The sequence below is a fragment of the Chiloscyllium plagiosum genome, unplaced genomic scaffold (genome assembly GCF_037043375.1).
Source record: "Chiloscyllium plagiosum isolate Xiang-an unplaced genomic scaffold, Cpla_swu_hap1 HiC_scaffold_34, whole genome shotgun sequence".
NCBI classification, from domain to species: Eukaryota; Metazoa; Chordata; class Chondrichthyes; order Orectolobiformes; family Hemiscylliidae; genus Chiloscyllium; species Chiloscyllium plagiosum.
The window spans coordinates 46,350,919-46,378,176 of NW_028270172.1; the positions used below are offsets into that span (position 1 = coordinate 46,350,919).

The window sequence follows — 27,258 nt, forward strand, 5'->3', positions numbered from 1 at the left end:
GGGGAAGGGGGAAACACAGCATCTCAGGATCACAGAAGTATTACAGTGCAGTCAGAGACCATTCATTCTCATTGTAGTCTGCACTGGCTTTCTGAGCATGTTGGCTCACTGTCATTCTGTTTTTCCCTGTAACCCTGTATGTTGTTCCTATTTAGGGTGGCACGGTGGCTCAGTGATTAGCACTGCTGCCTCACAGCACCAGGGACCCAAGGTCAATTACCTGCCTCGGGCAACTGTCTGCGTGGAGTTTGCACATTCTCCCCGTGTCTGCGTGGGTTTCCTCCCACAGTATAAAGATGTGCAGGATGGGTGAATTGGCCATGATAAAATTGCCCGTAGTGTTAGGGGTAAATGTAGGGGGATGTGTCTGGGTGGGTTGCTCCTCGGAGGGTGGGTGTGGAGTTGTTGGGCCAAAGGGCCTGTTTCCACGCTGTATGGAATCTAATCTAACCTAATCTAAAAAATCTAATCTAATCTTCTAATGCCCTCATGATGCCTCAATTGGTCGTGCATCAACCGTACTTCATGGCAGTGCATTCCAGACCCTAACTACTCAGAAAAATATTTCTCTTCTTGCATTTACTTCTTTTGCAAATTTCTGTCCTCTGATTTTTGATTCCATTACAAGTACTGGAGGAACAATTGTCACCATCTACTCTGTCCAGATGCCTAATGATTTTGAAAGCTTCTATCAAAGACCTTCTCCTCTCCAAGTAGGTCCCAATTTCTCCAGTCTGTCCTCAAGTTTCTCATCCCCGAAACCATTATTGTACATCTCTTCTGCATTTTCTCCGATGCATTCACATCCTTCCTGAAATCTTCCCGGTATACAGAACTGTACTCCATACTCCAGCTGAGTTCTAACTAGTGTCCTAGTTAACTAGTTCAACATAGCCTCCCTACTCTATGCCACATTTTGTTTCATTTGAAACACATTTTCAGTTCAAGACTTTTTCATGTTTACTCTCTCGAACTTGATTTGAGTATTTTGAAGAAGTAACAAAGAGGATTGATGAGGGCAGTGTGGTGGACGTGATCCATCTGGACTTCAGTAAGACGTTCAACAAGGTTCCTCCTGGTAGACTGGTTAGCAAGGTTAGATCTCATGAAGTACAAGGAGAACTAGCCATTTGGATACAGAACTGGCTCGAAGGTAGAAGACAGAGGGTGGTGGTAGAGGGTAGTTTTTCAGACTGTGACCAGTGGAGTGCCACAAGGATCGGTGCTGGATCCACTGCTTTTAGTTATTTATATAAATGATTTGGATGCGAGCATAAGAGGTACAGTTAGTAAGTTTGCAGATGACACCGAACTTGGAGATATAGTGGACAGCAGAGAAGGTTACAACGGTATCTTGATCAGATGGGTTGAGGAGTGGCTGAAGTTGCTGATAGGCAGGTAGATAGGATAGTGAAGAAGGCATTTGGTATGCGTTCCTTTATTGGTCAGAGCATTGAGTATAGGAGCTGGAGGTCATGTTGTGGCTGTACAGGACTTTGGTTAGGCCACAGTTGGAATATTGCGTGTAATTCTGGTCTCCCTCCTATCGGAAGGATGTTGTGAAACTTGAAAGGGTTCAGAAAAGATCTACAAGGATGTTGCCAGGGTTGGAGAATTTGAGCTATAGGGAGAGGCTGAACAGGCTGTGGCTGTTTTCCCTGGAGTGTCGGAGGCTGACCTTGTAGAGGTTTACAAAATTATGAGGGGCATGGATAGGATAAATAGACAGTCTTTCCTGTGGGGAGTCCAGAATTAGAGGGCATAGGTTTAGGGTGAGAGGGGGAAAATGTAAAAGGGACCTAAGAGACAAGTTTTTCATGTAGAGGTGTTACATGTATGGTATGAGCTGCCAGAGGAAGTGGCGGAGGCTGGTACACTTACAGCATTTAAAAGGCATCTGGATGGGCCTATGAATAGCAAGGGTTTAGAGGGATATGGGCCAAGTGCTGGCAGGTGGGACTAGATTAGGTAGGAATCTGGTTGGCATGTACAAGTTGGACCGAAGGGTCTGGTTCCGTGCTGTACATGTCTATGACTCTAATTCAAAGGTTGAATAAATGCAAAATCAAATAAGAGGACTTTGAAAATAGTTCTGAAAACTTGAAAAATATTACTATAATCCTAAATGCCAACTGGACCTTCTTGACGGAGAAAACCCAGTCAATGAGAAACTTTGTAGGTCTTCCAAGAGTACTGTATGATTTTATTAACTTCTCTTTCTGTCCTACCACCTTTAATGAATTATGCAGATATACAGCCAAGTCTCTGGTCCTGCAAATGCTTTAGAATCAGACCTTATTTTCTACTATCTCGCCATGTTCTTTGCATTGAAATGTTTCATTGTAATCAACTTCATTTGCCATCTACCTATCCACTCATTCCACCAACTTGTCAATGTCATTTTGAAGATCTATACTGTCCCTTTAACAATTTAAAGTGCTCCTGGATTTTATATTACAAATAAATTGATTTATTCCCTGCACACCAAGATCTATATCATATAGGTATGAGAAACAGCAAAGCTCCCAATAAAAACAAAGCTTCCACCAGACCAAAAATACCCACCAGCTATTTCTGTTTTCAGCCCCTCAGTCAATTTTGCAGCGACCTTTTACTCCATATGCTATAACTTCCCTCAAGTGTTCTGTGGTATTGTATCAAATGCTTTTGGAAATCTATGCACATCTCCATACTGACCTTGCTGTGATCAATGATCTCTGTTACCTCCAAAAAAAACTCCAAAACACTATTTTTCCTTGACAAACCTTTTTGAAATTAACTAGCAGTTTTTTTTCCATTTGACAATTGATCCTGTCCACAATAGCAGTTGCTGCAATATTCCCACCATTGAATTTAAACTGACTGCTCTGTAGTTGCTGGGCTTGTCTTTACAACTTTCTTTGGACAAAGGTATAATTTTTGCAATTCTCCAGTTCTTTGACACCAGATTGAAAGATTAATGTCAGTCTCTCTGTAATTTTCACACTCACTTCCTTTAATATGTTTAGGTGAATCTCATCCGGTTTGATACCTTATCAACTTTTTAATGTTAGCAATTTATTCAATGCCATCTCCTTATGAACTTTAGGCCCTGCTAGTGTCTGGCCATCCTCCTTTGTCACATGGCTCAGGCAGCATATATTTCATAAAGAAGTGAAAGTATTCAATTAACACCCCTGCCATGTTTCCTGCCTCCATTTATAAATTTACTTTTTGATCTCTAATGGTCTTACTATCTTATGCCACTATCTTATGTGCCTTTGGAATACTTTGGGATTTCTCTATATGTTAGATTCCAAGTATTTTTCAAATGCCATCTGCCTCTCATGTTTACATGTTCACCTCTCTTCTGTACTGAGCTTGATTCTCAGTTGTATTTTCCACTTTATTTCTATCCCCTTCAACCAGGGAGTTCTTAATTTGTTTGTCCTACTTTTCCCTTTTGAGGAAATGTACCTTGTGTCTGCCTGATTCATTTCTTCAAAGAAAGCTCATTGTTCAGCAGCTGTTGTTTCTGCCAACCTTTGGTACCAATCTGCTCAGTTCTTGCCCTGTTGAAGTTGGCACTGTGACAGTTGATGCCCTTACTCTAGATTGTTCATTGTCGTTCTCTACCATCATCCTAAACCTTGTGATGCAATCGGAACTGGCCCCCAAATGTTATTCTACTGACACTCATTCTACTTGGCCCATCTTATTCCAAGAACCAAGTCTAGCAGTACCTCCTTTTTTTGTTGGACTGGACACAGACTGGAGGAAACTGTCGTGAATGTGGACTAAGAACACTTGCTACTCTTTGCCCGTTACACTACTATTATAAGTACTTCATATTGTTTGCAATATCTATAGTTTCCCTGCAGATTCAATCCCTTATATCCTTCCCACTATTGCACCAAGCAATGTAAATGCAGTCTTTGCTCCTTGGGATTAGCCAATTCAATTTTGCCTTTTAGTGCCCTGAGGCATCCTTTTTCTCCAGCATCACTGTGCTCTCCTTAACCAAAAACATCACTCCTCTGCTTACTTCTTTACTATCTTTTCTGAAAACTTTAAAACCAGAGATGTTTAACCACCACCACCCACCCTATCTGACCCCAGGACTTAGAACGTACATATTTGGATATAGTCCAATCTCAAGAAGAACAGTTGACTAACCACAGCATTACACAAATTATTATACTTGATTTCAATGAAATAATGATGATCCTTATTCTTGAAAATACATAGCTTTATGAAAATAATCTTACTCATAATCCACTATCTGTGTTTCAGCTCAACTCAGTGACACTTTTTCAAACAACCTATTCAAAATATTTTCTGTTGTGAAGAGTTTTAATTGTTTCACTTTCCACTAATTTAGCATTTGGCTGTCCTTTACACATTGCCCTTATTCATTGTCACCCATCGTAGGATTGAATACTATGTACCAATTAACAGTGTGCACACTATTAGGATTGAATGCTATGTACCTATTAACAGTGTGCACACTCTTACCCATGAATAACTTAGACTGCAGACCAAAGTCCTAATGTAACCTCATCAGTTTATCATTCTGCTGGTTCACTGCATTGTTTTGGTTCGTTAAACCTAAACAGTATCATTGTTCATAGCCAGTGGTTGCTAAGCCCTATCGACATGCATCTGTGTTCTCTAGGCTTTGGTAAGCAAGTGTTTTGGGGATGTGTAATCCATATTATATTTGCCTGCAGTGTATTGCGTAGTAATTTGTATCTTGACAACATTGTCAATTTTGCTTGAAGTATTATGATGGGTTTCTGTGCCATATCCAATTCTCAACTAACCCCGCTGTCCCAAAAACTAAAGATCATTATTAAATTGCTGCAAGTTCTGATGTATGACAGTATATCACTACGCAACCATCTTCAGTAGTTTTCAAACATTTAATAGTCAAGCAAGTGTTTAGCCAATGGCACACATCTCTAAAATGAAACAATGCAAATTAATCTTTTTGAATTCTTGTGTGTTCGTCAACTGCTAGAATTTTTTTTTTGACACTCAACTCACTGAACACATTAATTCTGAAAGCCTATATTTCTGAACACTTGGAAAAACTTGCTGAGTGTCTTGTCTCCTCCTTTAACTTCCATTAGAGAGCTGGATTTGCTTGTCAATCTGAAACGGTGCTCTGAAGCACTATGGGCATAATTAACTCAGATCTGGGAACTCTGAGCCTGCAGAGAGAAATAGCTTCGTTTTGAACTTCAGTCATCAGCCATGATATTTTGGAAGTGCTTCGGCAGTGTGCAGACCAACCCCAGTTAACTCCTTCCCAAACAAAATGACTTCTCCTCCACAAATAGCAAAAAATGGATTTATTTTATACTAAATTGGCTATTTTATGGTATATTTGTTTTTGAAGAATATATATTTAGCGCACAATGCCATTTTAAACTTGAAACATTAAATACTTTTATGTTGCTGTGTGTTATGGACATTGCAAGAGTATAAATTTATTAGTTGTTGAACTTATATTAACTGATGAAATTCAAATGGTTATTTCAAAAGCAGCACATTCTAAATTGCATTGAGTTGTGTTATTTCACTTGTTTCTCTCTTTTCCAAAGTAAAATCCAATTATTGCTATCGACCAATATTACACAAACTGGATTTTTGTTTCTTAACTGGTAAATATTTGTCTTGCTAGATCTCTCCAGAGGTCCTGTGTAAGGAGGGGATCAAAGTATGTCGTACTGTACAGCAGAGTGGCCAATTTATTGTATGTTCTCCAGGAGCCTTCGTCTCCAAAGTGTGCTGTGGCTACAGTGTTTCAGAAGCTGTACATTTTGCAACTACCGAATGGTTAAATATGGGCTATGAAGCTGCTAAGGTAACAGACACAATTTACTACATCATCTTGCTTGAAATAAATATGCTAATTTAAAATTTCTTTTTGGTACTGCTGGAATGTATTGTATGCGAAGGAATGGTGGGCAAAGCCATCTGACAAAACCATCAGTCATACTGGTCATACTTGATCTTTGTAAGGTGTAGTGGAGCCAATTAAAACTCTAATCTGATGTGGGCAAATGGCTCAGCTCTACAATGGGAGGCACTAAGTCTGCATGAGGGAAAGGGACTAGCCAAGTACCCCAATTCTATGTAAGAGACTCTGGGTTTTGGGGAATTCAGCAATAACCTTATCTGTGTAAGTAACTGAAGGTTGTGTGGGTGCTGCTCATTGCCCTAACCTCATTTCAATTAATGAAATTGGAGTACCTCTGACTGCTTTCACACTACTTAGGTCTCAACTCATTTTGGTGCTGTAGGTTATTTCAGGTTTCTACTGTCAAAAAGCAAGTGATTGTGCTGGACTATTGTGGGCAGCACAGTGGCTCAGTGGTTAGCACTGCTGCCTCTCAGCACCAGGGACCGGAGTTCATTTCCCGCCTCGGGCGACTGTCTGTGTGGAGTTTGCACATTCTCCCCGTGTCTGTGTGAGTTTCCTCCGGGTACTCCGGTTTCCTCCCACAATCCAAAGATGTGCAGGTCAGGTGAATTGGCCATGCTAAATTGCCCGTAGTGTTAGGTACATTAGTCAGGGGGGGGAGAATGGGTCTGGATGGGTTACTCTTTGGAGGGTTGGTGTGGACATGTTGGGCCGAAGGGCCTGTTTCCACACTGTAAGTAATCTAATCTAAACCCAAGCATTTATTTTTCATTTTATCTCCACTAGAGAATTAAATTTGAGAGCCAGCATTTACTGCTGAAGATGTGTTACCCTGGTCTTTGGTATGCTGTGTTTTTCTCTCCATCTAACTAGTGTTTTGCTGTGTCTGTATAGGACCTGAAACGGCGGTACATTGCTAATGCATTTTCCATGGAAAAACTACTTTACCTTATTGCAACAGCAGAATCGAAACGAGAAAGTGGGTCAACACTAAGCCACGTTTCTTCACTTTTGAAAGAACTCAGGTACCTTTTTGTGCATTTAGTTGAAATATTTTAAGGTGAGAAAGGAAGCTTACTTTTACTGGTCAAGAGCATTAAATATAAGTGGGGTTTCCTTTACAAATGAATCCATTGTTAAGAGCGCATAACACAATTTTATAGCTTAAATGTTATGGAACACTAGTTACTCATTAATTTTACCCCTGTTTGTGCATAAAGGACAAGTTAATGAGGTGAATGATTTGTAATACAAATTAATTCCATTTAATAACTACATTTCACAGAATCACAATTATTATGGAGCATTCAGTCCATTATTCCTGCATCTAGTGCTGATCTTATACCTTTACCCATTATCCCTGCACCGTTTCATACTAAATAATCATACAATGCCCTCTTGAATGCCTCAATTGGACCTGTCTGCACCATAACTCTGCGCAGTGTGTTCCATACTATACAAACTTGCTATGTTTATGCATTTATCTTAGAGTTTATATCCTTTTTTTACTGAGAGAGAACAGCTTCTCCATATCTACTCTATGCAGACTGCTAGTGAGATTTTGAAAGCCTCTATCAAATCTCCTCTCAGCCTCCTTCTCTCCAAGGAAAACAAACCCAACTTCTTCATTCTATACTCTTAACTGAAGTTCTTCATTCTTGGAAGTATTCTTGTAAATCCCTTCAAGGCATTCACATTTTTGCTCTAATGTAGTGCCCACAACTATACAAAATACTGAGGTCATACGAGTGTCTTGTACAAGTTCAAAATCACCTCCATGTTTTCATATGCTATTCCTCTATAAATAAGGTTGATACCACTTTGTTTTATTAACTGCTCTCTCTATCTGTTTTGCCATGTTCAATGATCTGTGCACATATACACCCAGGATTCTTTGCTCCTGCACCCCCTTTAGAATTGTACCTCCTATTTTATGTTAGCTTTTAATGTTCTTTTGACAAAGTGCATCACCCCACACTTCTCTGCATTGAACCTCATCTGCCACCTATCTACCCACTCCCCTAACTTATCAATGTTCTTTTGGAGTTCCATGCTGTCTTCCTTTTTAATGTCAACTGCAAAATTTGAAATTGCCCCTGCACACCAAGGTCGAGCTCATTAGTGTATATCAATAAAGCAAGGGTCCCAATAGTCACCTGTGGTGAAACTCCACTACAAATGTTCCTCTGGCTCAAAAGATATCCATTGATCATTACTCTGTTTCCTATCATCCAACTTATTTTGTATTCATTTAGCTGCTGTACCTTTTGTGGTCATGAACTATAACATCCCTCAGTTTTTTGTGGCATTATATCAATGCCTTCTGGAAATCCATGTATACCGCATCCATAGCTTTGCTTTCATCAACCCTTTCTGTTACCTCTTCAAAAACATCAGCAATTAGATATAATTTCCCCTTGAAAAATCCATACTGACTCTACCTAATCAGCCAAACCTTTCCCATTTTATCCCAAATAATGTTACGAGAATATAACAAAAAAATGACGCTGGAGATCTGAAATAAGCAAAAACAGAAATTGCTGGAGAAACTCAGCAGGACTGGCAGCATCTTTGGAGAGAAAACAGAGCTAACATTTAGAGTCCAGAACTGAAGAAGAGACGAGACGTTAGTGGTTGTGGATTTGATAGGTGCTGTATAAGGAACCTTGGTGAATTGCTGCAGTTTATCTTGTAGATGGTACACACTGCTACTACTGTGCATCAGTGATGGAGGGATTATTTGTGGATGTGGTGCCAATGCATCTAACGGCTTTGTCCTTAATGTTGTCAAGCCTCTTGAGATTTATTGGAGCTGCACTCATCCAGGCAGGTGAGAAGTATTCCATCACGCTCCTTGTTTGTACTTTGCAAATGATGGACAAGCTTTGGGCAGTCAGGAGTTGAGTCACAAGCTGAAAGTTGTGCAGTCATCAAAAACCATCCCCAGTTCTGACCTTATGATGGAGAGAAGATCCAAGGTCTTGGTGAGACCACGCTTGGAGTATTATACACAGCCTCCATTGTCTCACCTAAGAGAAGATGTTTTTGTGTCAGAATGAGTGTAGTGAAGGTTCACCAGATAAATCCTGGGAAGTCAAGATTGTTGTATCAGAAGAAATTGAGCTGACTGGGGCCATATTCACTGGAGTTTAGAATAGTGAGAGGAGATCTCTTAAGGCTGGCACGGTGGCACAGTGGTTAGCACTGCGCAGCACCAGAGACCCAGGTTCAATTCCCACCTCAGGCAACTGTCTGTGTGGAGTTTGCACATTCTCCCCGTGTCTACGTGGGTTTCCTCCCACAATCCAAAAATGTGCAGGTCAGGTGAATTGGCCATGCTAAATTTCCCGTAAGTGAAAGGGTAAGTGTAGGGGAATGGGTCTGGGTGGGTTGCTCTTCGGAGGGTCAGTGTGGACTTGTTGGGCCGAAGAGCCTGTTTCCACACTAAGTAATCTAATCTAAACTCATTGAAGCATGCAAAATTGTGACTCAGCTGAATAGACTGGATGTGGGAGGCCAGAGCAGTCCTGGTCATGGTCTGTGGTCTCCAGTCTCCAGATAAGTCATTTTGGATTGAGATAAGAAACAAATGTCTTCACTGAGGATGGTGAAACTATGAAATTCTGTATCACCGGCTATGGAAGCCAAGTCACAGTATGTGTTTCGTGAAAAAAATTGATTTTCTAGAGGCTAAAAGGTATTCTACAATATGGGGCGAAATCATGAGTTGTGATAGAGGATCAGATGTGATTACATTAAATGACAAAGTGGGACGATAGGCTGAACAGCCTACTCCTCTTGTTTTTGATATTTTTATATATATTGTACAGGAAGTCCAGCTAAATTTCTGAATAAGGAATGTTCTGCACTAACGTTTCTCTGTAAACTACATGCAGCCTGCCTCATGCAGATTGCACATAGTTAAACTCCCTTAAATAGTGGGTATATTATTCAGAAATTTTAAGAGTACTTTTGGTAATAAGAGTTTGGAGCCTGTTTGTTAAATTTTTAATGTAGCACTTTGTATTAATCTGTGAGAACAGCGTACTAGCTTTTGACAAATGATATTTGATGCCTGTCACTAAAATTGTACACAATTAGTTGTATGCACAAATATTTGCTATATTGTAGAAAAAGATTGGACACTGTTCATGTATTCCTGTTCTGAATACATCTTACACCAACTTGTCAGTGTGCTGAATAGAATTGTACTGAAATGATGAGGAAAGATTGGAGACATCCGAGTTGTAAATCTTGAAGGCAGCAGCATACTAGAAAGCAAAGAGAGTAGGGGAAAGAGGCGAGTACAGTGATCATCACTAAGGAGAAGGGGCTGGGGAAGCTGAAAGGTCTGAAAGTGGATAAAATCACCTGGACCAGATGGACTACACCGCAGTTCTGAAGGAGACAGCTGAGGTGGTCTTTGTGGAATCACTGGAGCCAGGGAGGGTTTTCCAGAGGACTGGAAAATGACTAGTGTTACACTCATGTTTAAGGAGGGAGGGAGGCTGACTCAGCCCTGTTTTACTATGCATGTCAAGTACTCTGCAGTCTCATATATGGGCGGCACGGTGGCACAGTGGTTAGCACTGCTGCCTCACAGCGCCAGAGACCCGGGTTCAATTCCCGACTCAGGCGACTGACTGTGTGGAGTTTGCACATTCTCCCCGTGTCTGTGTGGGTTTCCTCCGGGTGCTCCGGTTTCCTCCCACAGTCCAAAGATGTGCAGGTCAGGTGAATTGGCCATGCTAAATTGCCTGTAGTGTTAGGTAAAAAGGGATACATGTAGGGGTATGGGTGGGTTGCGCTTCGGCGGGTCGGTGTGGACTTGTTGGGCTGAAGGGCCTGTTTCCACACTGTAAGTAATCTAATCTAATACATATATAATAATGGACTCTAAAATTTTGCCAACGACTGAGGTCAGGCTAACCACCTATAGTTCCAGTCTTCTGCCTCCCTCCCACCTTAAGCATGGGAGTTATATTAGTCATGAGTTTGTATTGATATGCTGGCTTTTGAGAGGTCTAGAGGAGGTTTACAAGAATGACCTAGAGGATGAAGAGCTTGTTTTATGAGGAGTGGTTGAGGACTCTAGGCCTGTACTCAGTAGAGTTTGGAAGGGTTAGAGGGGATCTGATTGAGACTTACAGAATACTGAGAGGCCTATATAGAGTGGACATGGCGAAAATGATTCCACTGGTAGGAGAGACCAGAACCCGAGGACGCAGCCTTAGAGTAGTGGGATGACCATTTAGAAGTGATACGAGGAATTTCTTCAGCCAGAGTGTGATTCATCTTTGGAATTCCTTGCTGCAGAGGACAGTGGAGGCCAAGTAATTGAGTTTATTTAGACAGAGATAGATAAGTTCTTGATTGGTATGGGAGTTGAGAGTTACAGGGAGGAGGCATGAGAATTGGGTTGAGAAAGATGCCATGATTGAATGGCAGAGCAAACTCAATGAGATGAATGATCTAATTCTGCTCCCATATCTTACAATGTTAAGCACCTCAAGAAAGTCAAGTAATTTGTGTGTCACCCAGATAGTAGTAAAGTAAATATATGATCCGCAATGAGCATTGTTCAATGGAAGGAAGCATTACCAGCTGAGACTATTGGGTTGAGAGACTCGTTTTCTTGTGTAGCAGTAAGAGTCCTACTTGAAAGACTTGAAATTTGAAATCTTTCTCTCATAAATAACTGCACCAGAAAACTAGCCCACACGCCAGAAAAAGCGTGGTTTTTGCCAAAGAGCTAATTCTCGTAGACTGTTGCAGCCCACTTTAACCATTGACTGCTGGAAATTGACATTAGATAATCAAAAAGTAGAAGGAAGAGGCCACCCAAGACTGCTACTCCATTTAGTATATCATGGTTGACCTGATGGAGAGGCCTCATCTCAACTTTTCTGCCCGTATCCTCATAATTTTGACTCCTTTGTAAATCAAATTGCAGCCAGCTCAATAATGCAACCTCGCTGCTCTGAGTTAGTGAATTCCAAAAATTTGCAACCTTCTGCCAGAAGAATTCCCCCTCATCTCCATTCAAAATAAGGAACTCGCAGTCTAAAACAGTGTCCCCCCAGTTCAAGAAGGGTAATACTTATCTCTCATTCAAATATCTCTCATATCTCTCTTGTGTCTCTTTCAAATGACATTTAGAGAGTAAAGTCTCAACTTGCTGAATATTTATCCCAGGAATTAGCTGAGTGGTCCTTCTATGAATGAAAGGGAGATCAAATCTGAAAGTAGTATTCTCAGTTTTTAATATTCGGTCATAGGATGTGGATGTTGCTGACTAGGCCGTGTTTATTGCCTGTCATTTGTTGGCTTGGAGGTGATGGCAACAAGAGTCAAAAGTGTGGTGCTGGACAAGCACAGCAGGTCAGGCAGTAACTGAGGAGCAGGAGAATCGACATTTCGGGCATAAGCCTTCATCGGGAATGTTGTGGGGAAGGGGCTGAGAGATGAATAGGAGGGTGGAGGTGGAGCTGGGGGAAGGTAGCTGGGAAGGTGGTATGTAGATGAAGGTGCGGGTGTGATGGTGATACTAAGGAGTGGATAGGTGGAAAGGAAGATGGACAGGTAGGACAGTTACAGGGGGTGGTGCCAAGTTGGAGGGTTGGATCTGGGATGAGGTGGGGGAACAGGAGATGAGGAAACTGGTGAAATCGATGTTGGTGCCGTGTGGTTGGAGGATCCCAAGACTGATGATGAGGTGTTCTTCCTCCAGGCGTCAGGGGGCTTGATTTGGTGGTGGAGGCGGCTCAGAACTTGGATGTCCTTACGTAGTGGGAGGGGGAGTTGAAGTGACCAGCCACAGGACGGTGGGGTTACTTGATGTGTGTTCCAGAGATGTCCCGGAAACGTTCCGCGAGTTAGAGTCACGTCTCTCCAATGTAGAGGAGACCACATCGAGAGCAGCGGACACAGTTATTTGGATGTGCTGGAAAATCTCTGCCAGTGTGGAAGGATCCTTTTGGGGCCTTGGATGGAGGTGACGGGGAGGGGTGGTTGCAAGTTTTACATTTCCTGCGGCGGCAAGGGAAGGTGCCGAGTGTAGAGGTTGGATTGGTGGATCTAATTAGTGAGTCGCAGAGGGAATGATCTCTACAGAATGCTTATAGGGGTGGGGAAGGAACTTTATCTCTGGTGGTGTCTGATTGTAGATGGCGGAAAGCAAAGAGGATAATGCGTTGTATCCGGAGATTAATGGGGTGGACGGGGGTGGGGTGGGGTGTTCTATTCTTTTGCAGTTAGTGGGATGGGGTTCAAGGGCAAAGGTGCGGGAAGTGGAGGAGATGCGCTGGAAGTCATTGTTGACCATGTGATAGCAAGCTGACTTCAACCCCTGCGGTCCTTGTAGGTCACTGGTAGTGTTGACAGGAAGGGAGTTTGAGGATTTTGACCCAATGATGTGATTTCAGGTCAGGGCGGGAGCTTGCAGATGGTGCTGCTCTTGAACAGCGACCATCCTTGTCCTAGTTAGTAGAAGTGGTGGGTTTGAAACGTGCTTTTGAAGGAGCCTTGATGAGTTGTTATGACGCATCTTACTGATGTTGCCACTATGCCTTGGTGTTGAAGGTGTCATTCAAATGGGTTGCTTTGTCCAGGATGATTCTGAGCTGCTTCAGTGTTGTTAGGACTGCATCCATTCAGGCAAATGAAGAGTATTCCATAACACTTCTGAGTTATGCTTTGTAGATAGTAGATAGGCTTTGGGGATACAGGAGATGAGTTAGTTGTTGCAGAATTCCCAGCCTTTGATTTGCTCTTAGGCATGGTATGGCTGGTTCATTTAACCTGATCCATGGTAACCCATCTAATGTTGACAATGCAGGATTCCGCAATGCCTTTGAATACCAGGGTTGCTGATCAGAAACTCATTGTGGAGATGGTCATTATGGGGGCATGAATGCTATTTTTCACTTGTTAATGCAAGTCTGAATATTACTTGGGTCTTACTACATATGGGCACAGACTGCTTCAGCCTCTAAGGCATCACAAATGGTGCTGAATGTTGTGCAGTTGATGTGGCCTTACTAATTTCCTGTACAGTTATACCAAGACCTCCATACTTTTATACATTGAAAAACAGTACATATGCTAGAAATCTGAAATAAAAAAATACTTGCAATATTTGCAGATCTGGCAGCATCTGTGGAGAGAAAGACAAAACAAATCTGTGAGGTTGATGACCTTTCATCAAAAGTGGGAAATGATAGAGATGTAATAGGTCTTTAGTAAATAGTAGATGGATCAAGAGCAAACAGGTGGAAGCCAGGAGAGATTGACAGATGAGTTTGTTTGCCAAGGCCAAAGGGAATGATTATGGGGCAAGAAAAGAAACGATATGTGACTGGTATACTGTACTGTTGATTTGAAAAACAAATGAGCATCTAAAACATGCAAAGAAAAGGAAACAGAACTGAGACACCAAGCCTCTTACAATTTGAAATTGTTGAATTTAATCTGGAAGAAACAGCATCTCATCTTTCACTTCGGTACTTAACGCGAGTCCAGAAGTCTGTAAAGTTCATTTCAGACCATGAGCACCCCCTTTCATTATTTTTATTGTTTTACCTTCAGTTTACAGCACATTTGTCGTAGTTACATATATTTTGTTTCTTTTCTTACTGTATCACCTTTCCCTTTGCTGATAGAGGATCTGTCATTTGAGTCTGTCATTCTGTCTTGCATGTAATACTAGTTTTTTTTGTACTTGTCCCATCTACCCCTATCTCAAAACCTCTTATCTCAACTTTTCTCAGTTTTGATGGAAGTCAACAACTTGAAACATTGTCTATTTTTCTCTGCACGGATTCTGCCTGACCTGCTGAATATTTCCAGCATTTTCTGTCATTATTCCCTACTTATTGCAATATAGTTGTCTTGTAATTACTTGGGAGAAAGTGAGGTCTGCAGATGCTGGAGATCAGAGCTGGAAATGTGTTGCTGGAAAAGCGCAGCAGGTCAGGCAGCATCCAGGGAACAGGTAATTACTTGGGACCTGCATGCTAACTTTGACTCACTAACAAAGCCACTCAGATCCCTCTGTAGCATCACCTTCTGTAGCTCTCCATTTAAATTTTGTTCTACTTATCTACTTATCTACTCTTTATACCCAGGTGGACAACCTCACGTTTTCCCAATTATGTTCCAACTGTTAAATTTTAGCCCACTCACATGACTTGTCTGTATCGCTTTTGAGGACTATTGGTGTCCTCCATCCAACATGTTTTCCTGCAGCCTTTGTTTCATTGGCAGATTTATCTATCATACGCTCTTTTCTTCCATTGAAGTCATTAATATAGATTATTAATAGTTAAGACCCTGTGTTGATCCTGTGGCATCCCAGTAGCTGCATTGAGGGTAAGCCATCCATACGTGTTAACGTTTTGGGTCCAGTGATCCCTACGGTTCTGAGAAAGGGTCACTGAACCTGAAACATTAACTTTGATTTCCCTTTAAAGATGCTGCTAGACCTGCTGAGATTTTCTAGCAACTGCTGATTTACAGTGTCTGCAGTTCTTTTGCTTTTTCTCCCATATTTGTGTTGGAATTGCTTCATTGTTACTCTAGTATAATCCAGTGATGATCAAAATGTGCAGATGATTTATTTGGCTACATAGCTGAAAGATTAATTGAAAAATGCAATGTTGGCTTTCCATTATATCACAACAAATTAATAATGTACTTCTACCAATGATATGATCCGTTTAGTTTTTGAAAATAGTAATATTTCCAATATTTTTTCAGGGATACAGAGTCGAGGCAGCGGCAGCAGCTGCTTGACGCAGGTTTGCATTCGTCAGCTCGCTATGGTAGCCATGACAGCCACCTCTCCATGATGGATATGAAGAAAAAACCAAGGAAATGGTCAGCCTCAGAAACATCAGAGAGGAGATGCCAAATCTGCCAGCAGTTGTGTTACCTATCCATGGTGAGTTGAAAGGTTGGTTGTGGTGGGAATGGAGATGTTCAATATCTGAGCATAGTACTCTAATTGATAATCATGAATAGAAAGTTATTGTGTTGCTTTGTTTAATATTATCTTCTAGTCTTGCTGAAAATTCTCCTATACTGTTCCTAGCCCAATCATACACAAGGGAATATCTCATATTTGCAAGGAAACATCAGTGGAGAGTAGGGGAGGGTAAATGCAATGCATGATATGACATTAGTCAAGAAGTGAAGAAAAAAATTGCATTCACATACTGAGTTTTATGTTCATCAGTTATCTCAAATACTTTTAAAACCAACTAAATCGCTACAGAATGCTGGATAAATTTTCACTGCTGTACCAAAGGCTCAGGAACCATATAAATGCAAACCAGGATTTGAGCAGATAATACAGGTTGACATGATAGAAATTTTTAACATTAAGCCCAGGTTCATGTCTGCTTCTCAGGTGGATGCAAAAGATTCTATTGCACAGATCAACAGGTAACGAAAGTTTCCTTGAAGCTAGTTCAATGTTACTTCCTCAATCTGCATCACCAGAGGAGATATCCAATTATTCTTCTTGACAAATTAGCTATGCAACTGTAAAACTATATTCAAAATGCTTTCTATTTGTTATAACTGTTTTAGGATCTTGTTGGAACATGAAAAGGACTAGACTGTATAAATATAACTATGCTACTGCATTGAATCATAGAGGTCTAGAAATCCCACTTTGTGATTATACTGAGTTGGACTGTTGTAATTAAGGTGGACAGCTATGTTTTCCACAGAAAAATATGGAGAAAATTCAACCAGCACTGCTGCTTCTGTTATCATCTAGAGTGCCCATTCTGTGTTAGTGCTGCTGAGTGCATTGTACATTAGACATTCATTCAAGGTGCAAAATCTCAAAAAAAGGTCAGTCGACCTTGGCTGACAAAGTAAGGGTTGTATAAGATTAAAAGAAAAATATTATAAAGTGGCCAGAAATATTAAATCTGGGGGTGGGAATTTTTTTAAAATATAGTGGAGGATTGAGAAAATGAATGATAAAATACAATGCAAACTAACAAATAACATACATTGGGCTGTAAAAATGAAAAGGTTTTATAAAGGTGAAAGTGGGCCCACTAAAAGACTTTAAGATGAGGAATAGAGAACTATCACAGGAGCTAAATGATTACATTGTTTGTTTTCACTGAAGGCAGTGCAAGTGTCAAGGAAGATGGAGGAGTTAAAAGGATGGTAATATTAGTAAAAGAAGGCTATACTGGATAGGGCTAAATGTTCATAAGCCCCCGGGACCTCATGGTTTACATCTCAATGTTGAGGACATGGCAATAGAGGTACCATTTAGGACTGAGATAATGATAATTTATTTTTACTTGGAAAGTGGTAAATATCTGGAATTCTGTACCAAGAAGCCTGTAGAAATTCAGTCAAGTATATTTATAGAGGTTGATGCATCTTTGATTATCAGTGGTGCAGAGGGTTATGGGCCTTATATGGTTATTGAAATATTTGATTGTCCATAAATGGTGGAGCAATCTCAACAAACCTAGAGTCATAGAGTAATCCAGCATGGAAACAGACCCTTTGACCCAACTTGTACATGCTGTGCAGATTTCCTAACCTGAACAAGTCCCATTTGCCTACATTTGGCCCATGTGCCCCTCAACCTGTCCAAATGTCTTTTAAATGTTGTAATTGTACTTGCCTCTATCACTTCCTCTGGCAGTTCATTCCATATATGCACCACCCTCTGTGTGAAAAGTTGTCCCTCAAGTATCTTTTAATTCTTTCCCCTCTCAGCTTAAGCCTATGCCCTCCAGGACTCCCTGATTCTGGGGAAAAGGTCTTGACTATTCATTCACCTTATCTATACTTCTCATTTTATAAACCGATATAAGGTCACTCCTCGGCCTCCTATGCTCCAGTCTTGGTAACAGCCTTGTAAATCTTTTTTTGTATCCTTTCCAGTTTAATAACGTCCTTCCTGTAGCAGAATTCGACCAGAATTGTTCATAATAGTCCAAATGTGGCCCTACCAATGTCTTGTACAGCCATAACATGGCATTCCAACTTCTGAAGGCAAGTGTGCCCAATGCCTTCGTCACCATCCTGTCTTCCTGTGATGCCAATTCCAAGGAGCTATGAACCTGCTCTCCTATATTTCTCTGTTTGACAACACTCCCCAGGGACCTGGTATTAACAGTGTAAGTCCTACCTTGGTTTGTCTTACCAAAATGCAACACCTTGCACTTATCTAAAGTAAACTCCATCTGCCATTTCTCAGCCCTCTGGCACAGTTGATCAAGATCCCATTGCACTATTGGATAACTGTCACTGTTCACTATATCACCTATCTTGATGTCGTTTGCAGCTTACTAACCTTGCTAACTATATTATTATCCAAATCGCTTATATGAATGATGAAGAACAGTGGACCCAGCACTGATCCTTGTGGCACTTGGCTGGTCACAGGCCTACAATCTGAACAATAGCTCTCTACCACCATCCTCTGTCTTCTGACATCAAGACTGAATGGTTTACTCATGTTCCTATGGCAGTTGTCTTGCAAGGAAATTAGGCTGCTGACATGTAATGTGTGGACTTCATAGTTGAAGGATTAGGGTTATGACATCGGGCAACTAAATTAGTTGTTGAGCGCTGTCGTTTTGGAGAGAAGAGGAAGTCACTGATTAAAATAATACAGTTAATAATTACTGATATTACAAAGTTTAAATAAATTTGAAGAGGATGATGGTGCTGGTGTCAGTCTAGAAGCAGAAGGTACAGCTAAGTTAGGAAAGTCACCTGAATGCCTGAGATTCGAGCATGTTTTTGCTCTTATCCTTTTACACCTTGACACCTGTGCTATTCAGTTACTATCCAAGGCTACATTTAGTTTGCAGCTCACAATGTGGGGCTCATATCAGCTGTTCATGAAGTGACAAAAATGAAGCCATGTAAAATCATTGAAATTTGCAGAAAAAAAAAGATCTTTTGACCCTTTGAAAGACCCTTTGCTTAATCATACATCTTGCTTTTTGTACAGATTTCGAAAGTTCTTCATTCTTTAACCATCCAGCATCAGCTTCCATCACCTTAACAGATAGAGCATTCAAAATCTTGACAACTGTGAGATTGCATTATAGGCCTATTAACCAATCTTTTAACTCACAAGTGCTCTATATTTACTAAATACTGTATTCCCATTCATTCATTCGTAACTCTTTACTAACTCGCTCATCAGTTTACTACACCGTGTTTTCTTTCATTCATTCATAAAACTGTGTTTTTGTAGTACATTTTACTATTACAAGATAGACTAAATTAAAACACCCCTTCCAACCCATTACTGCTTCTTTACACCTTCATTCCTTGCCGGCCTACTACTGCAAGCAGTGTTTAGATCTGTTTCTATATCAAAGGCTACCCCTGAATAAATGTTAATACTGTAACCTAATCAGAACAATGCCATCCTCGTCATGTGTCTCCATGACTCACCTGAAATTATGGAAAGATTATGATATTGATCAGCTCCTAGCAACCGTCTCTCGGGACCTGAATAGATTGCAGAACATCATATAGTTTCCTTGATTAGAATGTACCTGTTAAATACATACTAAATAGTGCCACTATCTCCTTTACAATCAAAACAGTGCTGCCATGAAACTGCATGAATGAACTTGTAAAGAACTGTCAAAACTAGTAATAATAAATAAAATCTCGCAACAAGCTGCAGTAGATCAGTTTATTATCCTTTATACTTTTTCGTGCACATATAATTTCTAACTTGTCTAGATCATATAGGTCTTATGTAGATCATATAGGTCACTAACTTAAAAGACAAAAGAACTAACACCTCTTTATTATGCAAGCAGAATGGGTAGGCACACTCTAATTCAATCAGGAGTAACATTTAGCAAATATTTAAACCATTGTTGTGGTTCTGTTTGCCGAGCTGGAAGTTTTTGTTGCAAACGTTTCGTCCCCTGGCTAGGCGACATCATCAGTGCTTGGGAGCCTCCTGCGAAGCGCTTCTTTGATGTTTCCTCCGGTGTTTATAGTGGTCTGTCCCTGCCGCTTCCGGTTGTCAGTTTCAGCTGTCCGCTGTAGTGGTTGGTATATTGGGTCCAGGTCGATGTGTTTATTGATGGAGTTTGTGGATGAATGCCATGCCTCTAGGAATTCCCTGGCTGTTCTCAGTCTGGCTTGCCCTATGATAGTAGTGTTGTCCCAGTCGAATTCATGTTGCTTGTTGTCTGCGTGTGTGGCTACTAAGGATAGCTGGTCGTGTCGTTTCGTGGCTAGTTGATGTTCATGTATGCGGATTGTTAGCTGTCTTCCTGTTTGTCTTATATAGTGTTTTGTGCAGTCCTTGCATGGTATTTTGTACACTACATTAGTTTTGCTCATGTTGGGTATCGGGTCCTTCGTTCTGGTGAGTTGTTGTCTGAGCGTGGCTGTTGGTTTGTGTGCCGTTATGAGTCCTAGGGGTCGCAGTAGTCTGGCTGTCAGTTCCGAGATGCTCCTGATGTATGGTAGTGTGGCTAGTCCTTTTGGTTGTGGTATGTCCTCGTTCCGTGGTCTTTCTCTTAGGCATCTGTTGATGAAGTTGCGCGGGTATCCGTTTTGGCGAATACCTTGTATAGGTTATCCTCTTCTTCTTTTTGCAGTTCTGGTGTACTGCAGTGTGTTGTGGCCCTTTTGAATAGTGTCCTGATGCAGCTTCGTTTGTGTGTGTTGGGGTGGTTACTTTCATAGTTTAGGACTTGGTCTGTGTGTGTGGCTTTCCTGTATACCCTTGTAGTGAATTCTCCATTCGGTGTTCTCTGTACCATCACATCTAGGAATGGGAGTTGGCTATCCTTTTCTTCTTCTCTCGTGAATCGGATTCCTGTGAGTGTGGCGTTGATGATCCGGTGTGTTTTTCTATTTCCGTGTTTTTAATGATTACAAACGTGTCATCGACATACAACCCAGAGTTTGGGTTGAATTTGTGGTAGGACTGTTTGTCTCTAGAGGCATGGCATTCATCCACAAACTCCATCAACAAAGACATCGACCTGGACCCAATATACCAACCACTACAGCGGACAGCTGAAACTGACAACCGGAAGCGGCAGGGACAGACCACGATAAACACCGGAGGAAACATCAAAGAAGCGCTTCGCAGGAGGCTCCCAAGCACTGATGATGTCGCCTAGCCAGGGGACGAAACGTTTGCAACAAAAACTTCCAGCTCGGCGAACAGAACCACAACAACGAGCACCCGAGCTACAAATCTTCGCACAAACTTTGAAAATTTAAACCATTTCCTGCTTCCCCAGGACAGATGTCACACAGACTTTTGTGTACAATAGGTACAGTTACATAACACCTTAGTGCTAAAATGTTCATGTATGTAAAAACTGTGTACAAAGAGGCTACTGTAAGAACTGTACTTCGAATTGCATTGCCTCAAACTGTGCGACTGCAGATGCTCAACAAAGAGGCTATTTTCACCACTCACTGATTTTGGTTGTTATTGAACACTATTCCACACAACTGAGTGAAAAGGATTCTCTACATCTCCCTTCAAGATCTTTTGTCAGTGATTTTGGATTTATGACTCTATAAGAGTATAAGATGTAGGAGCAGGTGTAGGCCAATCAGCTCCACCATACATTGAGGTCATGGCTGGTTTGAGAACCCTCAATTCCAATTTCCTGTCTTTACATCAAGACTGTTGATTCCCTTCCTGATTAAACATCTGTCTAGCTCAATCTTGAATAAACTTAATGACCCAGCATCCACAGACCTCTGCAGTTTAAAAAAGAATCCTTAGATTCAGTACCTTCTGAGAGAAATGTTTCCTTATCCATATCTTAGATGTGTGACCCACTTTTTCTGATGTCGACAAGGGCAAAACAACTTAAGATATACCCTGTCAATTCCCTTAGAAATCTTTTATGTGTCTCAATAAGGTCACATCTCATGCTTCTAAACTCCAATGAATATAGGCTGAAGCTCTGCTCATAAGGAGAGCCCTCCGTACTTGAGGTCGACCAAGTGAGCCATCTCTGGACAGTCTGCAATACCATTAGACTCTAGTTATTAACCCACTTACCTGAGGAAGAATTTTTTGCTCTTTCAAAACACCAAGTATTTTTGAAAATCTCCATTAGGTCACCTCTTCCTCTTCTGATGAAGGGCTTTTGCCTGAAACGTCGATTATCCTGCACCTTGGATGCTGCCTGACCTGTGCTTTTCCAGCAACACACTCTTGACTCTTCCTCTTTGTCTATGGCAAACAGTTCAACCTTTCCTTGTAACTTGAGTCTCTCAAATCATCTTAATATCCAAAATAATGTCCATTCACCTTTAATTCTATTGTGGGATTAAAGTAATAATTCAAAATTAATGTTACACTGAAAATTTTCCTAATTTACTTTTAGTACTGTGGTTGGGACAATGTTTGTTAATATGATGCTATGTCATTCAGTTTAATTGCAGTCTGTTTGTGGGATTGATTTATGTTTAATTGGAAATGCTTTTCCTGAGTTGGACAGCTATGTAAATCTATTTGAATTTGACTGTTCTCTCAAAAAAAAGTTTCTTATTCTGCCTGAATCAAACGTGAGATCTTGACTGAAGTCTTCAGATAATGATAAGCCAGATTGCTGCTTGCTCAATGAAAAAAGGTAGATTAGGGGCCACCACGCACAAATCCTGATTTAGGCTCTTTAAGAGCAGTCATAGATCTGCTTTGTTGCTGTTTGCCCGAAGAGATAATTAAGTTTAAATATAACTATTGCAAACTTTACAGTGTATCTCTGCTGCTGCTACATTGCTATAGTTTAACCTGACACCTACACAGCCTTGGCACAGCTGTAGCAGTTTTCTCTCCATTGAAATATTGAAGAAGCCCAATGTGAGATTTTATCTCATATACCCTGACATTTCCATACAGTGCTGGGAACATTCAGCCCATTCAGATTGAGATTTTACTCCAAGGACCAGACTATTAGTTAGACAGATTCCATTGAAGAGCAGCAAGGGAATTCTAACTTGTTTCATGTCAATTCTTATCTGCTTTATGATGTCAGTGAACAGATAATCTAGTTATTTGTTTGCTCATTGTGAGAGTTTGCAGTATCCGCGTTTGCTGCCATCATGTTACATTATAATGCTAGTCAGTTCAATTGTACTTCATTGGCTGCAAATCACTTTGGAAATGTCTTAAGTACATCAAAGGTACTACAGAAATGCAAGCTTTTGTTTTAAGTCCTGGTCAAATGCAATGTTATACTACTGCTGTCTGAAGCCAAAGATGTTAGGATGAGATAACATGTAAAAATCAAAAGCTTAAATAAAAGTAAGAGAGTTATTCAGTGATCTCCATACACACTTCAATTTTATCTAGGTATCTTGGCAAATTGCAAGCTCTCGCTGGGTCTTGCAAATACAATTTCACTTACAGGGAAGGGACTAAGACATTGAAGTTCCCAAAGTATTCTAATATATTTCAAAATATTATAGTCTGGATTCGTTTAGACTAATCTGCAGTGGAATACAGGTCAGAAACTAATACTGGATTGGTCTTTAGGAGAGATGGAAATAGTTATATAATCAGATACACAAGAATCACTTCAGGTAAGCTAAGGTGGCACTGTTCTCCATAAATCTCAAAATGTTATACCAGCAATACTTTAACTGTACCTCTGTAGGACTCCAACAAAAGTTCTGCTTTTTGACAAGAAATTGATTGTATGTTGACCAATTTGAAGTACTGACCCACAAAATTCTTCCTATCCAGGTGGTACAAGAAAATGAGAATGTTGTCTTCTGTCTCGAGTGTGCTCTTCGCCATGTAGAAAAGCAGAAATCTTGTCGGGGATTGAAGATGATGTATCGCTATGATGAGGTTTGTTTCTGGAAATCTGTGTATATTCTGATTACAAACTGAATCTGCCTCTATTGTGTATCCTTCTCACAGGTGTATGGGTATCTTAAAGGGTGGCACGGTGGCTCAGTGGTTAGCACTGCTGCCTCTCAGCACCAGGGACTCCGGTTCGATTCCAGCCTCTGGCGACTGTTTGTATAGAGTTTGCACATTCTCCCTATCGCTGCGTGGGTTTCCTCCTGGTGCTCTGCTTTGCCCCCACAGTCCAAAGATGTGCAAGTCAGGTGGATTGGCCATGTTGAATTGCTCATAGTGTTAGGTGCAGTAATCAGAGGGAAATAGGTCTGGATAGGTTACTCTTTGGGGGGTTGGTATGGACATATTTGGGCCGAAGGGCCTGTTTCCACACTGTAGGGGATCTAATCCAATCTAATCCAACGGTTAAAGGTGGATAAATCCCCAGGACCTGATCAGGTGTACCCGAGAACTCTGTGGGAAGCTAGAGAAGTGATTGCTGGGCCTCTTGCTGAGATATTTGTATCATCGATAGTCACGGGTGAGGTGCCGGAAGACTGGAGGTTGGCAAACATGATGCCACTGTTTAAGAAGGGCGGTAAAGGCAAGCCAAGGAACTATAGACCAGTGAGCCTGACCTCGGTGGTGGGAAAGTTGTTGGAGGGAATCCTGAGGGACAGGATGTACACGTATTTGGAAAGGCAAGGACTGATTAGGGATAGTCAACATGGCTTTGTGCATGGGAAATTATGTCTCTCAAACTTGATTGCGTTTTTTGAAGAAGTAACAAAGAAGATTGATGAGGCAGAGCAGTAGATGTGATCTATATCGACTTCAGTAAGGAGACTGATTAGCAAGGTTAGATCTCACAGAATACAGGGAAAACTAGCCATTTGGATACAGAACTGGCTCAAAGGTAGAAGACAGAGGGTGGTGGTGGAGGTTTGTTTTTCAGACTGGAGGCCTGTGACCAGTGGAGTGCCACAAGGATCGGTGCTGGGCCCTCTACTTTTTGTCATTTACATTAAGTGATTTGGATGCGAGCATAAGACGTACAATTAGTAAGTTTGCAGATGACACCAAAATTGGAGGTGTAGTGGACAATGAAGAGGGTTACCTCAGATTACAACAGGATCTGGACCAGATGGGCCATTGGGCTGAGAAGTGGCAGATGGAGTTTAATTCAGATAAATGCGAGGTGCTACATTTTGGGAAAGCAAATCTTAGCAGGACTTATACACTTAATGGTAAGGTCCTAGGGAGTGTTGCTGAAGAAAGAGACCTTGGAGTGCAGGTTTATAGCTCCTTGAAAGTGGAGTCGCAGGAAGATAGGATAGTGAAGAAGGCATTTGGTATGCTTTCCTTTATTGGTCAGAGTATTGAGTACAGGAGTTGGGAGGTCATGTTGCAGCTGTACGGGACATTGGTTAGGCCACTGTTGGAATATTGCGTGCAATTCTGGTCTTCCTATCGGAAAGATGTTGTGAAACTTGAAAGGGTTCAGAAAAGATTTACAAGGATGTTGCCAGGGTTGGAGGATTTGAGGTATAGGGAGAGGCTGAACAGGCTGTGGCTGTTTTCCCTGGAGTGTCGGAGGCTGAAGGGTGATCTTATAGAGGTTTACAAAATTATGAGGGGCATGGATAGGATAAATAGACAGTCTTTTCCCTGGGGTCAGGGAGTCCAGAATTAGAGGGCATAGGTTTAGGGTGAGAGGGTAAAGATGTATAAAAGAGACCTAAGGGGCAAAGGTTTAACGTAGAGGGTGGTGCGTGTATGGAATGAGCTGCCAGAGGGTGTGGTGGAGACTGATACAACTGCAACATTTAAGAGGCATTTGGATGGGTAAATGAATAGGAAGTGTTTGGAGGGATATGGGCCGGGTACTGGCAGGTGGGACTAGATTGGGATATCTGGTCGGCATGGACAGGTTGAACCGAAGGGTCTGTTTCCATGCTGTACATCTCTATGACTCTAATCTAATCTAACCTAATACAACTTCATTGGTTCTGGGGTAACCAACCATGAAGGTCCCTTCAAATACGTCTTCATGATATCATAGGTCAACTGCAGGGATTTATTCTGGAATCCTGCATCATTTTTTCAATTATCTAAAGATTCTATTACTAAAGCTTGGGTAAAACTTACAGCAGGATCTTTAATTAAGACAATCAAGAATATAAAGTAGCCTTTTTCTTAATCTGTCCTGCTTAAATTAGATTTTAACTCCAGTACTCAATAGGGTATTGATAGACCTTCCTCCCAGATATACTTTCTAACTCAATTATAAGCCTCTAGATTTCCTTTATAGTTGTGAAATTATTTACCAGTGGCAAGAACAGTTGTTCCTATATTTCTTCATCAGCAATTATTCAATTTAAATTTGATATAAGTGGTTTCTTGTAGTCTATAACAGTTTTCATATTTAAAACAATAATCACCAAGATCTTAACGAAAATATAACTTAAAGGCAACACAGTCCCTGGGCTTTTTTGCATACGTATGTGATTCCTACCATTCTTGTCCAGATCCCTGTATAATTCTCTCAATCTTCAGATGCTTCTGCGCCATATGTGAGACTATACCTTAGTTTATAAGCTATGAGGTGAATTTGGATGTCCAAATGGCTCTGAGGCCCTCAGCCTCCTCATAAAGGTTGCTTCTCACTTTCTGGAAATGTGTAAGGTCACTCCTTGTCTCCTGACTTTGATTCATAGCTAATTTATGGAAACCACAGCCCAATCTTTCCAATTATGGCTCATTCATATATGTACAGACCCAGACCTGGTTGTTTAACTTTTTCCTGTCAATTTCTCTACGAATTATTTTTTTGAATCTGTAAGGAAATAATAACCAGCACTGTTTCTATCCATCCAAATGAACCAGACTTAAAAACTAAATACATAATCAGTGGAAATTACATTTGAAGATTCATGACTATCTGTCTAAGCACGATGAGGTGAGAGTACAGACAATTTGGTGCTCTGGTTTCCTCCCACAATCCAGAAGATGTGCAAGTTAGGTGAGCTGGCCATGCTAAATTGCCCATAGTGTTCAAAGATATGTAGGTTAGGTGCATTAGTCAGGGGTAAATGTGGAGTAATAGGGTAGGGGAATGGGTCTGGGTGGGTTACTCTTTGGAGGGTCAGTGTGGACTTGTTGGGCTGAAGGTCCTATTTCGACACTAGAGATTCTAGGATTATATTCCTTTTCTTAGCCTGTAATAACAACAATCTTGTCTTGTGCACTGGAAATGTCTTTACCTGCCATTAGTTAATTTGAATGTTAAAAACACAGTTAATTTTTATCATGTATGCTTTTAGATTTTTAACTCTTTCAACCTTAAAGTCCCTCTAAATATTCTCATAAGGCTCTATATCAACAGCCTTAAGGGGCAGAACCTGCATTTCACCCTCCACTCTTATTTTCCTGCTGCAGAAGACCCAGCAATTTCTAAGTAATTATGTTGACTGAGACATCTAAACTCTCATCTTAAGCAGTA

At 41.0% G+C, this 27,258-nt stretch overlaps 1 protein-coding gene across 2 annotated transcripts in view; it reads left to right on the plus strand.

Annotated features, from left to right (window-relative positions):
* The window catches only part of jarid2b (jumonji and AT-rich interaction domain containing 2b), a 458,793-nt gene that overhangs the window by 424,568 nt on the left and 6,967 nt on the right, over positions 1 to 27,258 (plus strand). For both annotated transcript variants that reach the window (XM_043719074.2, XM_043719075.2), the window contains 4 exons: positions 5,666 to 5,848; positions 6,803 to 6,933; positions 15,665 to 15,848; positions 23,655 to 23,762. In XM_043719074.2, the coding sequence (XP_043575009.2) occupies positions 5,666 to 5,848; positions 6,803 to 6,933; positions 15,665 to 15,848; positions 23,655 to 23,762 (606 nt within the window). The remainder of the gene's footprint in view (positions 1 to 5,665; positions 5,849 to 6,802; positions 6,934 to 15,664; positions 15,849 to 23,654; positions 23,763 to 27,258) is intronic.